Genomic DNA, 15,000 nt, shown 5'->3' with positions numbered 1-15,000 from the left:
AATTATTGTTAACTTCACACTAGCATGGGACACTGACAATAGAAAACAAGAATGAGTCTGGTATTGCTTAAGTAATTCCTTTTCTATTTTTTGCTGGATTGTCCATTGTTTTTTCTTTAGGCAACCAACCTTTTAATTTTACCAAAAACTATTTGCCTGGTTAACTTTCTGGTCGTCGGGGACAACCAGACAACTGCTAATTTCCAGCACTGCATCAAAGTTGGCTCTCTGTCAATTACATCGGGCTGCGAGCAGATACCCTCAATAGGGATAACCTCTGGTATCCTTCCCTTTCATGAGAGTGAATGAATAAAGTTGGTAAAAATAGAGGATGACTGGATTTTCCAGAGTCTTTCAAGAAAATTTTTTGTGATGAGCTATCTTGCACATATTGATATTGTTTTTAGAAAAAAATAGAAGTTAATGCCGGTAAGCAAATACTGGGTGGAGCCTGGGTAGGACTGCTGCAACTTCCCATCATGTGATCACCCATTTGGCTCTTTTAATCAATATCGACTGAACCTTCTGGGCTTGACTTCCTCAGAAAGCTCAAGTTTTTTGTTTCTTACAGCAATTTTTATCCCCCCCCCCCCCCCCCTCTCCATGCTGTTTTGCTCTCTGGTTCTTTTAATGTAGTGTTTGCCCTATCAGCAGCCTGTAATCGACTTAGTCCTCTTTAATAAACTATGTGTGGGGAATTGCGGCTTGCGGCACCCATTCAGGCCTGTGCTGAAGCCCTCTCAAGTAGAGTGCATTTTGTTACATTGCTGGACTGGGTTAACTTGGCCCCAGGACATTATACCAGCAACTATGCCTACCTCACAATACAGGTATCAGGTAGTCCATACAGGTGGTTGGTATTATCCTGTCTTGGCAGTACGTTCTCTGACCCTCAGTTTACACCCAATTTGTGGGACTAATCATTTGTTCAAATAATGTTTTGAATGAATACTGTATATTCTATAGAAAATGTTGAAGAAAAGGGCATTTGCATTCTGGGGCTGTTTTATTTTTACCTAGTCCCTCTAACCGTGATAAATAAATATCGCAAGGGTAGCATCCATGCAGATCTACTTGTTTTGGGTATCAAGCAAGTATTTTGGAGGTGGCCAGTGCGTGAGAAGAATGCGGCAAGGAATTCTTGGCTTTGACTGATAAAATTACTAGTTTCAATAGTCCTGATGATTTTGAATGTTCTTTCAAGGATTTTCAAAAGAACTCTATCTTTAAGTTTTTTTCCGAAATGTGTATTGACAATATTTTTTTGTTTTAACTGTTTCACTTGCTGATATTTGCTTACTCAACTATATGTATTTCACAAGGTTGCCTTCAACGTTGATCTTGATGTTATAAATAACGCAAACAGCCCATTCCCGGCGGAACTTACTGAATCCCTCAAGGGAGTCCAAGAAAGTCTTATTCGACCCTTGTGGCCACTGGAATTATCATCATATCCAATACGAAAACGATTGTCAAAAGGAAGTAAATTCATTCGTGATTATGGAAAGAAAGTGATCCAAGAACGACAAGAAGCTATTTCACGTGGAGAGGATACCCCTTCTGATATTCTTGATCACATCTTGCGTGTTGCAGAAGCAGACTCCACCTTGACTTTAGAGTACCTTGTTGATGAGTTCGTCACCTTCTTTTTTGCAGGTCTGTCTTTTGTTTTGCTTCCTTTTTTCACTTTTTAGCGGGGAGGTTGATGTGGAGCAAAAAAAATTGTGTCAATGGGCTCCAATTTAGAAGTGAAAGCTATACGTTTTTCAGAAGATTACGTAGTTCTTAACCATTCCGGTGTGATAAAAAGTGACCGAAAGGCAAAGTCGTGGCTTCCTCCGTGGGAAGTGTCTCCAAGTTTGGTTCTTTCATATCTCGCTGTGGTCAGGTTTCGTACGGGTCATCTGGAAAGTCATGGAATTAAAGAATTTCATTTTCCAGGCCTGGAAAGTCATGGAATTTTATGGTCGGTCATGGAAAGTCCTCGAAAATTATAATTATGAATGGTAGATCAATCATTGCAGTGTCAAAACAAGGAAAAAATGAAATAAAGACGAGTTTCTCTGCGGTCCAGTGCAGCTATGCAGCTTGTGAAATCCCACTAGTATCACACATCTATCAAGATGAAGCTGCTAAGAGCTTTAATATTTTACCCGAATGTGTGAGGAACTGTATTGTATCAGTTCTCTAAAATGACTTTTAAGCATTGAATGAAAAAGTTCAAACATAACCTTTCACGTTCATGTAGTTTTTACATCACGTTGTAAATAGGGATACGTATTTTACCAATTTTTGCATTTTTAACTTCATTTGTATCTTTTAATGTTATTTTTAAGCAGATGAAGAGCCACCTAGTGGAAATGCTAAATAAAGCCATTATTATTATTATAAATAAAGACAAGTTTCTATCAAACAATCGGAAGTTTTGCCGACAGAGGTCGTTAATTTATTCAAATTTGATCTTAGTAATATATTTCAAGAAGGATAGTTTTGAAAATTTTCTTTCGTCAGAGCGAAACAAGGTCCCGGAAAAAGTCATGGAAGGTCATGGAATTTGAAGAGCTTCAAAGAGTACGAGCAAATTTAAAAACTTATTATGCCATCGGAGATCCCTGTCCGAGATTCTTGAGTAGAGCTCAGCTCTCTTTACCAACACCATAGGTGTAGCGCTCGGCCAAAGAATACGTACCGTTTGTCATTAGCGTTTGTTTCAGGTTCATGAAAATCATTAGTCTTATAGTATATTTAGTTCACCAGGCTTAGATCCCTTGAAAGTTGTGAACTGTATGTGTTTTCTCTCGGCATCTTTCATGAAGTAGAATGATATTTTGTCAACAGGTCAGGAGACTACAGCAAACCAACTGTCTTTCACACTTTACGAAATTCTCAAGCACTCTTGTGTTGAAGAAAGGTATGCAAAAACTGTACAGAAATTTAAGCTTCTCCTTTCTCTCTCAGCTTCCCGTCGTAAGGTCAATATTGATTTGTTTAATTGTGCCGTAGGATTGTGCAAGAAATCGGAAATGTCCTTGGTTCCCGACAGTTTGTGGAATACAGCGACCTTGGCAACCTTCAATACCTAGGGCAGACTCTAAAAGAAGGACTCCGACTACATCCGCCTGTGACTGGAACATCACGAATAACAACAAAAGAGGAGAATTTCGGAGGCTATCTCATCCCCGCCAAAACTATACTTCTCTTTAGTTGGTTTATTATACACCGGCTTTCAGAGCTTTGGCCCGAGCCGGAAAAGTTTGATCCAGATAGGTTTTCTCCTGAAGCTAAGGATTCAAGCAATGCCTTGCGATCTGCTTATTTCCCGTTTTCCATGGGTCCAAGATTTTGTATTGGACAGACATTTGCGCAGTTTGAGGCTCGAGTGGTCATGGCGAAGTTGCTTCAAGAGTTCGAGTTGACGCTGTTGCCAGGTCAAAATGAGATTCAGCACGAACAGAGCATCACGGTAAAACCCAGAGGTGGTGTACTGTGCACCATTAAGAAAAGAGGTGTTAATCATGAATAAACAGTTTCCAGAGGAAAACACTGAAAAGCACTGAGAGTTTGAAGCTTGAAGCTAGCTTTAGAAAGATTAGATCTTATTGAGCCTCTAAGTAGCTGGCTTCAATGAAATGTCTTCACAGCAATTGTCGCCCAGTGGGACAGAATCTATACGCAACAGTGTTTCGTGAACTTTTTTTCTGAATGTTTTTATTGAATGGATTAAAGAGGTGCAGGGATGGCGAAGTGGTGAGAGCACTTTCCTTTCACCAATGTGGCCCGGGTTCGATTCCCAGACTCGGCGTCATATGTAGGTTGACTTCGTTGGTTCTCTATTTTGCACCGAGAGGTTTTCTCCGGGCACTCAGGATTTCCCTTCTCCTCAAAAACTAACATATGACTTGAGTTGCGTTAATTGTTAATTGCAGTTTACGGTGTCCCCAATTAGTGCTCCCGCACGAGAACGACTAAACACTTAAATAAAGTTCCTTTCCTTTCCTTTCTCCTTTCCTAAAGAATGAAACAAAGGAGTCGCCCTTTCTTTTCAAGATCCCGCATTCCCTACTTACTCGCTTTTGTTAAAAGCACCTACACCTTCCCTCAGGCTCTGTCTTCCGCCTCTCAACACATCTTCTGTTTGAGAGTGTCTAATCGGCGTCGGTTGGTGGGTCATGGGTCGTGGCCATAATTTTTCTTTAGGTTTAATTTACGCTTCAAAAAAAGTTTCTTGAATTGATGTGAATATTCAGCCTAAATAAAATGAATCAGAACACCCTCGCACTCAACACTGCGGTACTCTGAGGGCGTGTTAGACCACTCGGCCTCCGTGACAGACTTCCGTTACTTCGATGAGGGAAAACCTTTCCGTCCGCGATGATTGACACAGTATTAAATTATTTGATAAAGTGGACAGATGCTTTTTCTTTGAGAACGGCAAGCTTTAAAGGTTAGGAGAAATTTCTTCGTTATTTCTAGATCTTGCTTCGTTCTTGTGTATTTCACAGTGAACATTATTTTGCATGGAACGAATACTTCAATACTTCTTGGGAACCAGTTTGTTCAGTCGTTTTGACGCAGAAAGAAAATAAAATATCCTTCACCGGCTAAACAGAATAAAATATGAAATCAAGTTTTAAAAAGAATGAATTTCATGCATCCTTTGTTTCGTGAGTTGTCAGACACGCAAGGTAACTTGATCACAGGCGGCCGCTAAAATCGATGTCCCTTTCGATTTTGCGATTTTACTTCTACAATCAAAAGTACGATAAAAAAATCGAACGTAACAAAAATCTCCCAAAGCTTTTTTTTGCTGATGGTAACTTGTTATATTCGTGGCACAAAATTTATGATGTTTTCATCTTTTCATCTCTCTGACGGCAAATTGTTTTATTCGCAACCCGGGGGTTGGGGGCGGTATATGAAAAGGTTGGGATTTCACGAGTCAAAGTATATGAAGGGTAGGGAAATCTGTCATTTAAATATAAAGGGCCTTTCATTAAAATATTTCGACCAGACATACCTTATGACTGGGGTTTGTGAAAGGGGTACTATTTTTCAATGGAAGGTATACGACAGGGGTACCATTTGTCAATGGAAGGTATACGAAAAGGGTATCTTTTCTGCCAAAAATGGTATATAAAAGGTTACTTCTTTTCATCTTAAAAACTATATGTCATTATTTATTTACTTTTGCGTCAATATTTGTTTTGCATAAAACAGGCTGAAACAAAATCTGTCCTTTGCTTAGTTCACATTTTTGAACGTTAAAATAGAAAGTCGCACATTTTGAGGTCTCCCATCAAGATACTAACCCCCCTGGACATGACGAATTAACTTCAGTGAACTTTTGTCTTGGAAAGCTGTCAAAAGGTCACAGTACGTGCTTCAAAAAAGCTTGTGGTGAAAAAGTTGTAAATGATCAAAGTGTCAGCCTTGAAGCCAATGTTTCTCGATTTCCTTTTATTTTCTTCAATATTTCTGGGTTTATTAAAGAAGCAAGCAAAACTGTGGGATTTGAATAAATAAATAAATAAATAAATAATCCCGTATCCTCATAACCCCTTTTGCAAATTTAGTAACATTTAATAATGAGAGTTTTTACAACAAACAACTTCAAATTAAATTACAGATTTATCTCTCACCGTTTTCCGAAGTTTACCTGTAGTTGAAGTTCACCGTAATAGGACAATTTGTGTTAACTGTTTTTGCATCCCACGGATAAGCCCTTGTAGGCGTCTTGTTATTCGAGGGACTGGTTATAAAACAATGTTGTCGCAATCGATGTTGAACTAACCGTGACAGTGCACAATCTTTTGTTTTGGTTTCGCAAGGGTTCGCTAATTAGTTGCGCATAATTTAATCGAAACATTTGATTGATTATCCTCTCGAAAAAAGGGTGTGTTTTGTGCATCGTCGAGGCCAAAAATACAGACAAAAACATGAAAAAAAAAAAACTTGTGAAGTTTCATAACCATGTCCATGCATTAACTATGCTCTGGTTTTGATTAGTCAAAATTTAACCACTTGTTGACAGTTTTAGTATCGGTGTTGTTTTCAATCTTTCATGTAGTAGTTTAAAGTTAAATAACCGCTCAGATTGCGATCACCTCCTCCAGTTCCTCGGAAACTGAGGAAAGGAACGTTCATCAATCGCCGCCAATCACTTGTCGAGAAGACTAAGTAAAGCTTCGTGTCGTCATCACGGTTGTCGGAATTGTCTCTGATTGGACAGAGAGGTGTGATTCGCACTATAGAAATGATCCTAATAAGCACGGTCTTAAAAAGCAATGAGCAATATTCACGATAAGTTTAAAGTACATTTCTTGGACTTGTGGGGTAAACCCTTCCGTGCGCAGGCACACTCGGCACTAACCTTTTTTTAAAATGAATGTTCTGCTTTCAGTTCCGTTTAACCTTGCATATAGAGAGCTTGGAAACATTTGCTTGATTCGCCGAATTGTCCGTTACCAATCGTGGCATCGAATAAGAGGAGGGATTAGAGAAGTATGGAGTGTTTTCACTCACGTGGCTAGTAGCCATATTGTATCGTTGAAACAAAAGAAAGTGTTTGCATAAAAATAGAGTTCAGTTCCCGGAGTATCAGTTCGGTACACCAACATGGCCGCCGTGCGGTCACGTGACAACACTGAATACTTTGACAAGCGTTAAATACAAAATAGTGGTAGATTGGCATGGCTGGCTGGATATCGAGAGTTAACAAATCGAAAGTGGTTCAGCGTTGTCTGTACTCTTATCGACAACGATATTCGTCAAAATGTTGTGGACTCACGAGGTGCAGCTTGATTTGGAAGACGTTTCATATCTTTGGTCTCTTCGTGCAAGTTTAGGACTATGTAAGGTTCACAGTGACAAATGAGTGTTAATTACACCTAGTAGAATCATACCAGATATAAAGAGGTTTTTGTCAAAAGTCCTGTACGCATATAAACGTTTTCGCTCAGGGTTGTTTCAGTAAACCTATTCAAAAAATTTCAACCACTTGTCGGCGACAGGTTTAGTGTTTGAGTTAATATTTAATGCAAAATAACCGCTCAGATTGCGATCACCTCCTCCAGTTCCTCGGAAACTGAGGAAAGGAACGTTCATCAATCGCCGCCAACCATTTGTCGTGAAGACGTAGTAAGCAACGAGTTTCACGCTCAGAGATGAACGCTTCGTCTCGTCATCACGGTTGTCGGAATTGTCTCTGTTAGGGCACAGAGATGTGACGCGCACTATAGAAATGATCCTAGTAAGCACGGTCTTAACAAACAAGAAGAAACTTACACAATACGTTCAAAGTACATTTCTTGGACTTGTGGGGTACACCGATCAGTGCGCAAGCGCATTTTTTACCAACTTTTTTTCCATGAATGTTTCGTTTCAGTTCCGTTTACATTTGCACTTAAAGAGTTAGGAAACGTTTGGCTGATTGGCCGGATTTTCTGTTACCCATAAGAAGCCATAAAAAGACTGTTCCTCGACCAGTTCCTCGCAAGTTGAGGAAAGGAACGCTCAACAATCGACGACAACCATTTGTCTACTAATATAGGTGGAACAGTGGAAGTGGTAGCTTTTTGTGATCTTATTGAGGATAATTTATTTAGACAATTCATCAAAGGCCTTACACATATTGCTGGAAATAAACTTGATCTACTTCTATTTAATTTCTTCGTGCTCCAAAGGTAGGTCTTTAAGCGCCGGAGAGCGCTGAACGAGCGCTTCATCCAATACAAAATCAGCTGTGACATTTCCAGCGCGTTCACGTTGTCGCTTTCAATCTTCGTTCATGCAAAATTTGGAGAGTTTTCTACAATTTAATTTTACATCTGGCTTGACAATGAAGGACAGTTCTAGCAGGTTTAAAGCTTTAGATAAACCCGTTTAAGATTACACCCAAGAAATTATCTCAAGAACTTTTTCAAATATTTATCGCCAGGCTTTGGTAGAAGCCGACAAAATGCCTTGACTTTACTACCAAATAATTACCTCTCGTCTTGTCAACCCGGCTTGACCTTTATACGTTTTGGGTATTTTTGCGTCGGACCAATGCGTGTTTTCAAGCGAAAGGTCTGGAGCGAGGGTGAAAACGAAAAGTGGGACTGGGTGAGGCTACTGAAATAGTTTTTTCGAAGGTGCCCTAACCCTAACCTAACCCTAACAGAATATCAACCATTTGTTAATGGACTACTTGCAAAGATTTACTAATAATTTGTTAACATCCTTAAAGATGACAATCTACAGGGGCACCCAACGAATCTGTTCCTCACATTATCTGTTCCCCAGAGGAATCTCGCTGGCTGGCAAAAATACAGGTGTTTCGATGAGCTGGCTGGGAAATTTTGTTGTTGATAGAGGTTTTGCCTGGGAATTACTGACTTTTTCTCGCACTTCAACCCGAGCTGGCTGTAGAAACTCTGAAGACTGAGGACGACTAAAAAAAAAAAAAAAAAAAAAGAGAACCCCTTCCCTCTCCCAGAGAGTAGTCACAAACATACGACGGCTGGTAAGAGTGATTGCGCTTGCGGAAAAAACCTGTACTGTCTCGGTTTTGTCGCTTTTATTCGGTCGTTTTGGATCGATGGATTTGAAAGCGCGCGGAATTCCTGGCTGGGAAATAAATTTGATCAGTTGGCTGGGAAACCAACCAATGTTTTCTAGCTGGCTGGGAACTTTTCTTGTGTGTCTTGCTGGGAAAAAGGAACAGATAATGTTTTCCCAGCAACACTGAAAACACCTGAAAATGCCTTAATAACAATTATTTTCATTAACTGGGGTATTATAATACATTTTACAACAAATTGGTCGTTGGGTGCCCCTGAATCTAGTTTTGCTTTTTGTATAGATAATTTTGGTACGATGGTGGGTTAAAAGGGATCCCAGAAATACCTTTATCAAAGGGAGGAGGCAGAATAGCTCAGCGGTTATCAACCGTGATTTCCACAGAGCTCTCAAGTCTCAAGCATTGAGCGTTACTCTCACGCATTTCGATGTAATCTCACGCTCTCACACTGACACGAGCATTTCTCACACACTGGCACTCTTCTGGTCGGTAACTCTACCTTTTAAGCTTTCAGAAGCTCATGAATTTCGAGTTCATTCCCTCAATGGCACTAAACTTTGGCCGAATGTGTGGCCAATTTTCTTATTTCTTCAAGACTTTCACCCGTTAATACCGGTATATGAAGTATAGGCCGATTTGTTAGCTCCGGCTGACCATAATAACATGGGCTCTCTTAGCAAGCCGCATGAAAAAACCAAAATGTCAGACTCGAGGGTACATTTCCAGCGATTTAAGAAGTTCAAATTTCAAAAATTCTCCGGGGAAGCATGTCCTCCCCCACCCCCCTAGAAATTTTAACTGCTTCCGGCACAAGAAACACAGGACACTTGTGCCAATCTCCAATCGCAATCTCCAGCAAGCATCTCACTCTTTGGAAACTTTAAGACTTGAGAGCTCTGTTTCCACCTCTGCAACCTGGGTTCAACCCATGGCCCCGAGGTCGCACATGGGCTGAGTTTCAGTCAATCTCAATCTAACTCCGAGGGTTTTTCTAAGGGTACTCTGGTTTTCCTCCCTCATCAAAATCAACTCTCAGTCAATTACATCCAGCTGCGATCAGATACCCTCAATAGGGATAACCTATAGTATCCTTCCGTTTCATCGAAGTAAATGAATAAAGTTGGTAAAAAAAGGATCATCATTGACAGGATTTTTCAGAATCTTTCAAAAAAGATGTTTGTGATGAGCTATATTTCACATATTGATAATTTTTTGGAATAAAATAGAAGTTAATGCTTGGTGGAGCCTGGGTAGGACTGCTGAAACGTCCGATCAGGTGATTACCCCCTTTGGCTCTTTCGATCAATCTAGACTGAGCCCTTTCAGCTTGACTTCGTCAGAAAGCTTTATCCCACCCCCTCCCCCCCCCCCCCCTACTGTTTTGCTCTATGGTTCTTTTAATTTTTAATTTAGTGTTTGCCCTATCAGCTGTTTGTAACCAACTTACTCGTCTTTAGTAAAACTATGGGTGGGGAATTGCTGCACCCCTTCAGGCCTGTGTTGAAGCCCTCTCAGGGAGGGTGTATTTTTTACATCGCTGGACTGGCCATGGGTTAACGTGGCCCCAGGACATTAAAGCAGCAACTATGTCTAACTCACAATACAGGTATCGGGTAGTCCATACAGATGGTGGGTATTATCCCTGCCTTGGCAGTATATTCTCTGACCCTCGGTTTACGCCCAATTTGTGGGACTAATCATTTGGTCAAATAACGTTTTGAATGAATACTGTATATTCTATAGAAAATGTTGAAGAAAAGGGCATTTGCATGCTGGGGCTGTTTTATTTTTACCTAATCCCTCTAACCGTGATAAATAAATATCGCAAGGGTAGCCTCCATGCTGATCTACTTGCTTTTGGTATCAAGAAAGTATTTTGGAGGTGGCCAGTGAATGTGAAGAATGCAGCAAGGAATTCGTGGCTATGACTGATAAAATTACTAGTTTTAATAGTCCTGATGATTTTGAATGTTCTTTCAATGATTTTGAAAAAGCTCTATCTTCAAGTTTTTTTTGAAATGTGGATTGACAATAATTTCTTGTGTTAACTGTTTCACTTGCTGATATTTTCTTATTCAACTATTTCACAAGGTTGCCTTCAATGTTGATCTTGATGTTATAAATTACGCAAACAGCCCTTTCATAGCAAAACTTACTCAATCTCTCAAGGAAGTCCAAGAAAGTCTTATTCGACCATTGTGGCCACTGGAATTATCATCATATACAATACGAAAACGATTGTCAAAAGGAAGTAAATTCATTCATGATTATGGAAAGAAAGTGATTCAAGAACGACAAGAAGCTGCGTGTTGCAGAAGCAGACCCCACCTTGACTTCAGAGTACCTTGTTGATGATTTTTGCAGGTCTTTCTTTTGTTTTGCTTTCTTTATTTTTACTTCTAGGGAGGTTGATATAGAGCAAAGCAGCTTGTGTCATTGGAGTCGAATTTAGAAGTGATCGCTTTAGGTTTGTCCAGAACCAAAAGATTAGTTCTTAATCATTCCGGTCTGATAAAATGAAAATGATTGAAAACCAAAATCGTGGCATCTCCAGATGCCTCGTTCCTCCGCGGGAAGCGTCTTCAAGTTTGGTTCTTTGTAATCTCGCTGTGGTGTTGGACTAAAATTCGATCCAGCAAATTTAAAAACTTACTATTCCAACGGAGAAACATCTGTGTTAGCAACGTGTTTTTTAACTGATCCCTGTCAGAGATTCTTGAGTACAGCTCAGCCCTCTTTACCAACAGTCACCATAGTCATAGCGCTTGGCCAAAAAATACGTACTGTTCATCATTAAAATTTGTTTCAGGTTCATGAAAATCAATAGCCTTATCCATTCAGTCTCAACATTACAACATAGTAAGGGAACAAAGAACTGTATTATGCACTTACCAGCACTCGAACTCGGACATTCCAATTACATGTCTCCACAACTACACTGCAACAACGAACATGCTCAAGCCAAACAGTTATTTTCATTGTTTACTTTTCTATAATAAGTCAATTGCTATCCATTGGTAATTACCAAAACTAATCCTACCCTGGCCATAATTTTTCTTTGGGCTTAATTTAGGCTCCAAAAAAGGTTTCTTGAATTCATCTGAGAATTCAAGCTAAGTAAAATGAGGATCACCAATTTAAGCTAGGTAAAAACAGATTCAACCTGAGACCTGATTTAAGCGGTAACATATAAATGTCTTTGCCCTGGACATAGTTAATTAAGGGGCTGGTTACGACAGCTTTAAAAGTGAGAACAATGTTATCGCAATCGATGCTGAATTGACTGAGACTGTGCACAATCTTTTGTTTTCGCTTCGCACGGGTTCGCTAATTAGTTGCGCGTAATTGAATCGAAACATTTGATTGGTAATCTTCTCGAAAAAAGGTGTGTTTTGTGCACCGTCAAGGCCAAAAGTACAGACAAATCGAGACAAAAACATGAAAAACAAGACTTTCAAGTTTCATAAGCACGTCCATGCATGCATTAAATATGCTCTGGATTGTTTTAGTTAAAATTCTAACCACTTGTTGACAGTTTTAGTATTTGTGTTGTTTCAATCTTCCATGTAGTAGTTTAATGTTGAATAACCGCTCAGATTGCGAACACCTCCTCCAGTTTCCCACAAATTGAGGAAAGGAACGTTCATCAATCGCCGTCAACCACTTGTCGAGAAGACTAAGTAAGCGACGTGTTTCATGCTCAGAGATGAACGCTTCGTGTCGTCATCACGGTTGTCGGAATTGTCTCTGATTGGACAGAGAGGTGTGACTCGCACTATAGAAATTATCCTAATAAGCACGGTCTTGCGAAACAATTAGCAAGATTCACGATAAGTTTCAAGTACATTTCTTGGACTTGTGGAGTAAACCGTTCGGTGCGCAGGCGCATTTGACCCCAAGCTATTTTTATGAATGTTTTCGCTTCAGTTCCGTTTAGCATTGCATGTAGAGACCTTGGAAACATTGCTTGATTCGCCGTTACCCATCATGCCATCGAAATATAATAGAAGACAAATCGGATGAGATGAGGGATTAGAGAATTGTAAACATCGACAAGCGTTAAATACAAAATAGTGGTAATTGGGCATGCCTGGCTGGAAGTCGTGACAGTCAATATGGAAAATGATCCTGAGAACTCCATCTCACAGTGGCAAGAATAACTTGTCCAACTTATTCATTGAAATCAGTATTGCGTGGCGTGCGAGAATACAGGGAACTCAACTCAAGATTTTCGTTGAAACACCTGTTCGGGAAGAATGTTGTCTGTAAATGCGAAGGTTTTTGCAAAGATAATGAGGCTATCAACACTTCACCTAAAAGATTCTCTCTTTTTTTTTCAATGTTTGGCACATGAAAAAGTCAGCTAGCAATTGAAACATCGAATAGAATCAGAAGCGAATGACAATGAAGCGAGTAACTCTGGTTAAGAGATGGGTTTTTTTGAGTTTAAAAATGTCCTTATTTGGATGTAACGTAGCTCGTGCATTTTCCCGCGCGTGCAGCTTCGATGTTAGTTTTGTCCATATTTGGGAATAAAATTGGTGTCCTAAAATGCTTAGCTTTGTTCCAAGGAAAAGACTTGCAAGTTACATTCTTCCAGGTCATGTGCTTTTGATAAAATTTGATTTACATTCAAATAATAAAGAAGGTAGGATGCTTCTGGAAAGCAGGTGCAGGGGTGGCGCAGTGATGAGAGCACTCACCTCCCACCAATGTGGCCCGGGTTCGATTCCCAGACTCGGCGTCATATGTGGGTTGAGTTTTGTTGGTTCTCTACTCTGCACCGAGCGGTTTTCTCTGGGTACTCCGGTTTCCCCTCTCCTCAAAAACCGACATTTGACTTGATTTACTTTCATAGTTCATTTCAGTTTACAGTGTCCCCAATTAGCGCTCCAGCGCTAGAAGGACTAGACGAATAAAGTTCCCTTCTTTGATAAGGTTTCTGAATCGCCATAGCTATTCTTTTTAATGAAAAAAAGGGGATTGAACGCTATCCTCTTATCATCTGAATAAATAATTCCGACTGAGACTTCGGCTCTACCGTCTCTGGTTTGTTAAGTGTATACTAATAGGACTGTTTTAAAGAGCTGTACGCTTATGTGATGACTTCTGTAATTTTGTCACAGAAAATGGAAGGAATATAAATCCGCCAAAAGATTAACAACCTATAGTGAGGGTTTGAGTGATCTCGCTTGCTCGTTTTAATCTATCAGTTTTCGCAATGAATGGAACATGTAAAGTAGCAGTAATCAAGGATTAGTGAAGTGCGCTCGAAACCTGTCTTGCCCGGCATTGACGAGGCATTTGAAAGTAGTTGTATATTTTGGGCAGAGTCGATTTGCAACCTTTTCTAGTATTTGCCCTAAATGGAGGCATCATAGTTTAAGTATTTTGACTGTTATCATGTTGCTAATAATATTAATTTGAAGAAATTGTGGAATAATAACCTCTTACTAACCGAATGCGAGGGCCATATTGGGTCGGAATATTGGCCCGAGGTCCTTGGCAGTAGGGAACGAGCGCAGCGTGGTCCGAATAAAAATGACCCAGGGACACTAGATATTCCCCAGTGCGGTCCCGAAGAAGTGAGGGTAGCAGACCGAAAAGCGGGAATTGTCCCAACAGTTTTGACAAGGGCCTATTCAAAACATTTCAACCACTTGTCGGCGACAGGTTCAGAGTTTGTGTTAATATTTGATGCAAAATAACCGCTCAGATTGCGATCACCTCCTCCAGTTCCTCGGAAACTGAGGAAAGGAACGTTCATCAATCGCCGCCAACCACTTGTCGTGAAGACAAAGTAAGCAACGAGTTTCACGCTCAGAGGTGAACGCTTCGTCTCGTCATCACGGTTGTCGGAATTGTCTCTGTTAGGGCACAGAGGTGTGACGCGCACTATAGAAATGATCCTAGTAAGCACGGTCTTAACAAACAAGAAGAAAGTTACACAATACGTTCAAAGTACATTTCTTGGACTTGTGGGGTACACCGATCAGTGCGCAGCCGCATTTTTTGCCAACCCTTTTTCCATGAATGTTTCGTTTCAGTTCCGGTTACATTTGCACTTAAAAAGTTAGGAAACGTTTGGCTGATTCGCCGGATTTTCTGTTACCCATCATGGTATCGACATAAGACTGTGGGGTCAGTAAATCGTATGGGAGGGGCATTAGAGAAGTATACATTAGAGGAGCGACAAGATTTTAAATTTAAAATAGTGCTAGCTAAAAGTCGTGAGAGTCAATAGACCGTATTCATAAATGGCGTTTAAGTAATTATTCTTTTGCACTTACGCTAATCATCCGCACCAGCCTCGTTAGCACGAACAACATTCAAAAGAATTCTTGCTCCAAAGTGAGGCTAGTGAGGATGATTAACACAAAGATAAAAGAATAATTTCTTGGCCACCATTTATGAATACGGTCTATATAGAAAATGATTCT

At 40.1% G+C, this 15,000-nt stretch overlaps 2 protein-coding genes, 3 non-coding genes and 1 pseudogene across 5 annotated transcripts in view; 2 read left to right on the top strand and 4 right to left on the bottom strand.

Moving 5' to 3' along the window:
- Positions 1-3,744, top strand: part of LOC138027239 (cholesterol 24-hydroxylase-like) — a 5,758-nt gene extending 2,014 nt beyond the window's left edge. Inside the window, exons 2-4 of the mRNA XM_068874791.1 lie at positions 1,323-1,656; positions 2,839-2,911; positions 3,004-3,744. Coding sequence (XP_068730892.1) covers positions 1,323-1,656; positions 2,839-2,911; positions 3,004-3,523 — 927 coding nt within the window. The 3' untranslated portion in view covers positions 3,524-3,744. The remainder of the gene's footprint in view (positions 1-1,322; positions 1,657-2,838; positions 2,912-3,003) is intronic.
- Positions 1-15,000, top strand: part of LOC138026992 (uncharacterized) — a 159,171-nt gene that overhangs the window by 128,668 nt on the left and 15,503 nt on the right. The window lies entirely within an intron of this gene.
- Positions 6,085-6,276, bottom strand: LOC138028000 (small nucleolar RNA U3; annotated as a pseudogene).
- On the bottom strand, positions 7,045-7,263 carry LOC138028004 (small nucleolar RNA U3). The gene has a single exon (XR_011127569.1). It is a non-coding gene; the product is annotated as a small nucleolar RNA U3 (small nucleolar RNA).
- LOC138027996 (small nucleolar RNA U3) lies at positions 12,148-12,366 on the bottom strand. The gene has a single exon (XR_011127561.1). It is a non-coding gene; the product is annotated as a small nucleolar RNA U3 (small nucleolar RNA).
- Positions 14,268-14,486, bottom strand: LOC138028001 (small nucleolar RNA U3). Its single transcript, XR_011127566.1, has one exon. It is a non-coding gene; the product is annotated as a small nucleolar RNA U3 (small nucleolar RNA).

Source organism: Montipora capricornis, chromosome 12 (assembly GCF_036669925.1).
Source record: "Montipora capricornis isolate CH-2021 chromosome 12, ASM3666992v2, whole genome shotgun sequence".
NCBI classification, from domain to species: domain Eukaryota; kingdom Metazoa; phylum Cnidaria; class Anthozoa; order Scleractinia; family Acroporidae; genus Montipora; species Montipora capricornis.
Note: the sequence above shows the minus strand (reverse complement) of the source record. Positions and strands in the feature narration are given on the sequence as shown.